The sequence below is a fragment of the Varanus komodoensis genome, unplaced genomic scaffold, assembly GCF_004798865.1.
Source record: "Varanus komodoensis strain SLA01 unplaced genomic scaffold, ASM479886v1 scaffold5, whole genome shotgun sequence".
In the NCBI taxonomy this organism is placed as follows: domain Eukaryota; kingdom Metazoa; phylum Chordata; class Lepidosauria; order Squamata; family Varanidae; genus Varanus; species Varanus komodoensis.
The window spans coordinates 9,987,671-9,993,833 of record NW_025336087.1 but is presented as its reverse complement, the minus strand read 5'-3'; the positions used below and the strand labels follow the sequence as shown (position 1 = coordinate 9,993,833).

At 37.5% G+C, this 6,163-nt stretch overlaps 1 protein-coding gene across 4 annotated transcripts in view; it reads right to left on the bottom strand.

Annotated features, from left to right (window-relative positions):
- Positions 1 to 320: 320 nt before the first annotated feature.
- The window catches only part of PIK3R1 (phosphoinositide-3-kinase regulatory subunit 1), a 63,592-nt gene continuing 57,749 nt past the window's right edge, over positions 321 to 6,163 (bottom strand). For all 4 annotated transcript variants that reach the window (XM_044445833.1, XM_044445832.1, XM_044445834.1 and 1 more), the window contains 2 exons: positions 5,840 to 6,010; positions 321 to 4,645 (listed from right to left, as the gene is read on the bottom strand). In XM_044445833.1, coding sequence (XP_044301768.1) covers positions 4,456 to 4,645; positions 5,840 to 6,010 — 361 coding nt within the window. In that variant the 3' untranslated portion in view covers positions 321 to 4,455. The remainder of the gene's footprint in view (positions 4,646 to 5,839; positions 6,011 to 6,163) is intronic.

Here is a 6,163-nt window from a genome sequence, read left to right as displayed (position 1 = left end):
TCCCCTCTTTGCTGGTACAACTGTCAGAGTGGCAAGGAGGAAATGTGCAATGGTGGGTTTCCTCTCCATGTCCACATCTGCCTTTTCATGGTGGTGGTGGGATAGGAGAACAGCAGCATGAACTTATCCCACCCCCACTCCCCCCAGTGCCTAGGAACACAATCTCAGTGAGTTAATTCACGTTCATATCTGGGATTTATTTCGGGGGTGGAACTAAACCTTAGCACCATCTACTTTCTTTTGACTACCAGCTATACATCAGAAAAACAGACATGTAAGAGATTCAGTTAATGCTCTCACTGAGGAATCAAAGCATAAAGTGCAGTTTCAAAACAACCTTTATTCTGGTTGAAGACCCAGTACATTTTTAAAAGCAACTTAAAAACAGGACACAGCTCCATCAATTTCAGAAAGCCCACAACATTTTTTAAGGAGGCGCATTGGTTATTATTGCCTTTTAAAGGCAATGTACAGCTAATCCATTTAGTCTCTGCCTCCCTAAAAAAACATTAAAAACAAAGAAATTTCAATGTTGTAAAGACATTTAACAAAAGAGAGCTTAATTTTTTTTAGGGGAGGGGATCTAAGAATAAAAATAGCAGCATCTTGGGCAGCTAATGCAGTCTCATAGGGACACATGGCAATGTAACTTTTCCCATTTTTTGTATCTGGCCCATTTTACACAAATATTTTAAAACCAGGATATTGCATTTTGAACCATGTCCCATGGGAGGCATTGTGCTTAGAAGTGCCCGTTCTGAAAGCGAACCTGAACAAAAGCCACCTTAGGAATCGCTTTCCCAAACAAATACCATGCATAGCAAAAGCACTGTGTTAAATCTTACCAATGTTCTCCCCACTGAAAAACATTGGAATGATATCCCCCTCCCCCCAGCATCATAGCTCATTTTAAAGTACAAGACAAAGCCACTTTTCTATATAACAGCAGACACTGAAACATAAGATTTGGCTTCACACATTAAAACATTTTTTTTTTTTAAAAAGTGACCTTTCCAAGCTCCCTATGCCTTTCAAACAGGTTACTTGAATTTAAAGTCAGATGCACCTATGTCATTCACTCTTCACTAGTGAAGATCTAGTTTGGGAAAAAACACTTGTTTATTCCTTTCAAATACAGGTTAGAGATGTTAAAATGTGCTAACTTTAGTATAGCAACTGCATGGACAGCAGCCTTACTCCATATAAAAGAAAACCCAACTTATCTGAATTGAATTTGTCTCCATGTGAAGAGCACTCCATTAATACAAACTTCCAATAACCAGACTTCGATTATATGTGATTCTTATAAAGCATCACCTGTCAAATGGTTTAGAGAGCCCCCAGGGCAGCTAACGGCACATAAAATGACAATAAAATCCAAACACTAGATTACAATTAAGAACACTGCCCAGCCCAGCCTGTCCAGGATGTTTAGAGAAATGGGAATTTTGAAGAAAAGTTTCACCACATGCCTAGATTCACTGAAAACTGCAGTTAGAGCATGGCACATTCACTTTCTCTCTTTTAAACACACAGATATATATAGAAGTACACTAGAGACCACAAATCTAAGCCTCAAGTTAAGGAACCCATAACTTGTTTTGTCTGTAGTAGCTGTATTCATGAAATAAACATGGGAGCTCATATTCCAGAAGCCCTGTTAACTTTGTAGCTCAAGAGTTTTGGTTCTCTCTCTCTGCATCCAGAATCAGAGAGATCCATGCACAGAAGTAGCTTTTTTACATATGTGTACATCTCAACAGGAAACCAAACACAATCCAAAAGGGAGTTTCCAAGGCTCAACCATTGTATCCAACCCAGCAAATGTGGTTCCCAGAATAGGATTGGTAATGCTGCAAAGCACCAAGCAGAAAGGGTAAAACTGAAGTATTGATCAGTTGGAGTGAGAGGCCTCATCTTTCCCTCTCCAAAGGAACCTACATTCAGGTTCTTTTCCCTGCCAAACAGGTGAGCTGAACAGACAGTGCTCTGTCTGACTTGGCAGGTGTGGGAACTCAGTGATGCACATTCATCTCTCCCTGTCAAAGTGCATTTGGTCATATTACAACAGTAAATTATTTTCCATTTAGTGACCTGTCATGATTTGCCCTTCAGGAACAATAATCAGAACATGTGCATGTCTTTTCTTACTCTTGAGAAGTCTAGTGGGGAAGAATAAATGAATGGATTAGAACTAGAGTAAGTTTTTGAGTTGATCTTTGCTCCTTGAGATGAAATGAAATTTTCAGTCCACTTCCTCCTGGGTATTCCTGGAGTAGTACCATTGACTCTAGTCAGACTATTCCAGTACAAGAGGATTTCCTGCAGCTGCAAACCTGACTCCTATCAAAGCTTCACTTAAAGCTGGCAAAATCTACACTGGCATTCAAAGAGGGTTTGAACTCAGTCCTGAAGTATGCTGAAATAAACTGCATTCCTCAGGAAAGCAAAGTCAACACGTTATAAACAAACTCCTCATGCACCATCAGATATAAATGATACTGGTAAATAAAAACAGAGGGAACCAAACTAATTTATTCATAATGTTATCGAACAATAAAAAATATCTACAAGTAGTTGTTAAATGCCTCATTTTAAGAAGCACAGATTGCCTAAATCATAAGGAGCTCCACATCTCTATTTTCTTTTTGCTATTAATTGATGAAAAATGAAAAAAATATTCCAGAATTCCTTAATATCAATCTGCAAAAGATAAAATGCAAGCATGTTTTTATTGTGTTATTCAAGAAATCCAGAATTTGGTGCAATACTAACACTGAGGTTTTATGTTTTTTCATTACCTTTACTACAATGGTATTTAATATTTTTTGCCCTTTCAGATGACAACTTCTGTTTTTTACTTAATAGATATAAAAGTAACAAAATAGTAATTGTGGGAAATAAATGTCACAGAAACAGGACTTCTTAAAATTATCATTTCATTATTCAGAACAATATGAAATATAGAAGCCAAATGCACACGTACTTAAAGATGAAAAACCAAAAAAAAAAAAATCCAAAAATGGTCTCCCATGTGATATAGAAAGTACCTTGATTCAGTGTCTAGAACAATTCATTAAAAAATCACATGATTTAGGTTGAAGAGTTAAATTTAACTACTCTAGTAGTCATTTTTTCCATCTGTTCATTTACAGCTTTCAAAATAAGATGGAAACGTTTTCCAAATACAAACACAACTGGGACAGAAATCTAAAACTGAATCAAATGTAATGGGAAACCATAATTGGAAGGTATTTTTCAAACAATATTGTTGGACTCAGTGATACTTTGCAAAGTTCATATATTTTTATTGAATAAAGCAGCTTTGAAGCTTATCAGGCACTGCCCAACAAAAATTTAGTAAAAAAAAAGAAAAAGAAAAAAAAAAGAAATCTTGAATTTTAACCTTGAGCTAACAGCCCAATGCTCTATACAAAGGGGAAAAACCCTGTTAAAGTAGTTCATAGTTTTAATTTTCAAGCCAACTTTAACTGATGTCCTGTACATTTGTTTCTAAAATAAAAAGGGGTGGGGAGAGAATGAACAAAATGAAAATTACCACAAAAATATTAGTTAAGGGAACGTTTCGAGATGAGAAAAAGGAAAAAAAAAAAAAGAAAAAAGCTTATCCTCTAGTTACACTTGAGACAAATACACCCTATAGAAAATGAAGTATTGCATAGCAGTGTAAGGGTTCAGCTTTTGGTAAAACAAATAATGAACAGAATGAGCTTGGTATTGACAGTATCCATCTATGATAGTTAGTCATCCAGAACTATGTACATATTATACTGTATATCATAATAGTCCATTTATTCAGTCTTAAATATCTTCTTAAAACAGGATTTTAAATGTCTAAACAAAACACTTCCTGGCACTTCTATTTCCACGTCCATTACTCCGATGAACACACTGTCAAAGTCTTTTAAAGTGTCCCTTAAAAATGAAAGTGCCATTCTGCTACATATCATTCACCAGAAAACCAGCAATCCACAACGCTGGGCATCTGCATCCACTGCACACGGCTGCATCACCCAAGTCACGACTGAGAAATTCTGCTGCCATTTACACAGCTCCTGCTGCAACTTTGCGGTCTTCAGAGTCCCAACATTTGAGCTCTTAAAGCTTCAAAGGGATGGTCAGCAAGCACCATGGTTAAAGGCCTCTATGTCCCTGCAGGGAGACAGGTATAGCACTTCGCTCTTGGATTTTCTTTTTGCCTCTGCTTAGTTTTTTAATTAAAAAAGCACTTTAGACTAGAAATGTATGTTCACAGCTCTCTCCTGCGATCTCTCCCACTGCGGTTGTGAAGAAAGCTTCAGTCCCATCTGAAGACAGATGGCTTTGATGCCTTAGCCCAACTCAAGAGCCTTCCCTACCCATAGGCCTCAGGATTCTTGAATTTTCTTTGTGGGTGTTTCATTAAAAGAGACAAAACCCAGCGTATTAACATCTTCATCGCCTCTGCTGTGCATATACTGGATAGGCTAGTGTGACATTGAGAGAGTCATTGTGCTGCACTAGCGATGTGTGTTGATAATGTAGCACCAGTTCTTTCAGGGAGTTGTACAAATTATATGGCTCTGCAAATCCATACCCGGTAGGCGTTTTGTTGATAACACAGTGCTTCACTTCACCATCCACACTGGAAAGAGGGAGAAAAGAAACTCTTTTAATGTTTTTCCAAGGAAATTACATTTTTTCTTATTCAACTTGCTTTTTCAACAGGATGTTAAAAATCCTTTTATCCATTATTTCTGCATAGCCTAAAATTAGTTCCATTATTTTATTTGTGTTAAATTAATAATACTTGTTATTCCATATTTCCAACACAGGTAAATAAAGCTACATCTTTAAGTGTAAGAGAGTAACATCTTTCAGATTGTTCCTTACTGGTACTGGACTGTAATCCTATACACACTTACATGGAAGTCTCACTGAACTTAGTAGGTTACATCCAACTGGCATCCCTCCAGCAGGAGAGGACTTTGATCCAATGGAAATGCTTGCCAATGGACAGGGATTGGGCAGCAAGATACTACTGCTCCCCTTGTCCTTGCAGCCCCCAATACTTCAGAGAAGGAAGGGGGTGATACAAGAGGCTTTGGAAAGTGGAGCCACTGAAAATCACAATCCTCGCCCCTCCAGTTGTGCTGGCAGAAGCTTCTCCCCTGATCCAAGAGTCTTCTGTCAGCAGAGGAATACCAACTGGATATAGCCCATGGGTACTTACAGGACTGTATTGTTCAACTTACATAACATTTTGTACAACCGAGTCATCCACTTACAACTGAGTCATCCACTTAACAAGATAAAGAACACACACAATTTAATGTCTGCACCCAGGAATAAAGTTAGGCACTGTAGCACAAATCATCAGCCATGTTTGCAGAAAACTTCAGAAAGCATTTAAAAACAACTCAAGCCAACAAATTCTGAATAATAAGGAAACAGTATAAAGCACTGATGCGCACAGAGTCTTCCTTCAGCATGGTGAATAAACAGATCAATAACTAAGATCTGGTGATGGGACCAATAAATTGGTACCACTGCAAAATTTGGTAAGTACAAAGATAAATAAATTTTAACTAGATTTATACCTTGCTGCACCCTGAAGACTCAAGGTGCATGTGGGCAAATGTTTTTCAAGTCATCAAAATTACATTAAAATAACCACTTGAAAGACAATCCAAACAAACAAGGGTTTGGACATGAAGTCTAGATGATCACCAAAAGAGGGGGATTAAATCGCAGCAGATATGGGATGAGAAATAGGTGGGATTAAGTGCACGCTGTATTCAATGCTTCATAAATAGGGCAAAAACATTTGAATACATACACAACTGAGCAGGCATAGCAACCCTGTTTGCTACTTTCCCGAACAAGGAATGTTCCATCTCGTTTTCCACGTAGTAAATTTTCAGCTTGGCTTCTGTTGATATTTCCCACATTCCATGTTTGCTCATCATGATGAGGCAAATCCTCGTCATCTTCTACCATAGAGTATTGGCTAATTAAAAACAACACATAATAATCAATAAACCAGTAACTAATTGGTTTTTATTTATTTCTCTCAACCAATTTCAGGACTTAAAAGATAGCTCTTTGAGCTTTGTTAAGTAGAACCCCTTAGTGAGAACAAGATTCAAACTCTTTATCTTCT